At 61.0% G+C, this 1,280-nt stretch overlaps 1 protein-coding gene across 1 annotated transcript in view; it reads left to right on the top strand.

The window, feature by feature from the left end:
• The window catches only part of LOC119585245, a gene marked incomplete in the record, with an annotated part of 5,684 nt that extends 4,531 nt beyond the window's left edge, over window positions 1-1,153 (top strand). Inside the window, 1 exon segment of the mRNA XM_037933904.1 lies at window positions 1-1,153. Within this exon segment, the coding sequence (XP_037789832.1) occupies window positions 1-781 (781 nt within the window).
• Between the last annotated feature and the right edge of the window lie 127 nt (window positions 1,154-1,280).

Genomic DNA, 1,280 nt, shown 5'->3' with positions numbered 1-1,280 from the left:
GCCCGCCACCACAGCGTCGTCCACTTCCTCGGGCACTGAGGCTTGGACGGGCACCTCGCCGCCGGACGAAGGCACCACGGGCGTCGAGGGGGGCGAGGGGGGCGAGGGCGGGAGCTCGGACGACCCAGTTCTGCTCGAGGCGGCCGAGGACGCCGCGTTCGGTCGGCGGTGCATCGGAGGAGCGCCTCTGTGGGCGTGGATATGCGCGTGTCTGCTGGGGCTTCTTGTGATCCTGCTGCTGGTCCTGGCCGTGTACGTGGTCGTCCTCAGCGGCCAGAACAAGAGGCTGAAGGCGAGGCTGGCGAAGCAGGGGCCCGCCAGCCGCCTGGCGCCGTCGGCGAGCGCGGGGCTAGGCGTGCAGACGAGCGAGGTGGAGTTCTACCAGGTGCGCAACCCGAGCCTCATGGTCGCCGCCGGAACCCTGTCCGGCAGCCACTCCACCCCGCGCTTCCCCGGCGGCCACCACGCCGTGTACACGCCCGCCTCGCAGGCCTCCAAGGGCCGCGGCTCGTCCTCCACGCCCAGACTCTCGGCTTTCAGGAGATCCATGTCCCAGCCGGCCCCCACTGAGGCTGGCCACCGCGACCCGCCCACTTTCGAGTTCCCAGTCCCGCCTGCGACGCCCCCGCCCGGCTCCTCCGCCGACGAGGGCGAGGCCGAAGACTACGTGAACGCCGAGACCCTCATGATCGACGACTCGCAGCGCCGAGGCCAGGCGGGGCACGCCGAGCCCTTCCCCAGGAGCGTGGACAGCCTCCTCCGGGAACTGCAGTTCGAGTGAGAGCCGAAGTTCAGCCTCGTGAAGTCACTGCACAATGGCGAGAAAGATCTACGTCACGTCGGAGAGTAACGTCATCCATTGGGTATTGCTGAGACATGCCTTACGCCACGAAACTCGGAAAGTAACGTCACTAAATGAATCCAGATAAGACTTATCTTACGTCACGAAGCACGGAGAGCGACGCCGCCGAATGGATACTAACGGGATATGTCTCTCATGACGCGAAGCTCTCGGAGTAACGTCACCTACTCCTCCAGACTGCAACATTACCTCAAATGCAACAAGACCCAAAACATCACAGCGGGGAGCACGTGACGTCAGCGTGTGGACTGAAATAGCCAATCATCGGAATAGACTAATGGTAACCGTAAATTACCAGACCTTTGATTCCTTTCCATTTCCCATTTCCATTAGTCTGTTCATCCATCTACTTCTTATTTTGTTGTTTCGTAGTGTGATTTTTCAATTAATATTTTTTTTCGTATATATGATAGGATCA

The sequence above is a fragment of the Penaeus monodon genome, chromosome 19 (genome assembly GCF_015228065.2).
Source record: "Penaeus monodon isolate SGIC_2016 chromosome 19, NSTDA_Pmon_1, whole genome shotgun sequence".
NCBI classification, from domain to species: domain Eukaryota; kingdom Metazoa; phylum Arthropoda; class Malacostraca; order Decapoda; family Penaeidae; genus Penaeus; species Penaeus monodon.
This window is presented reverse-complemented; position numbering and strand designations above follow the sequence as displayed.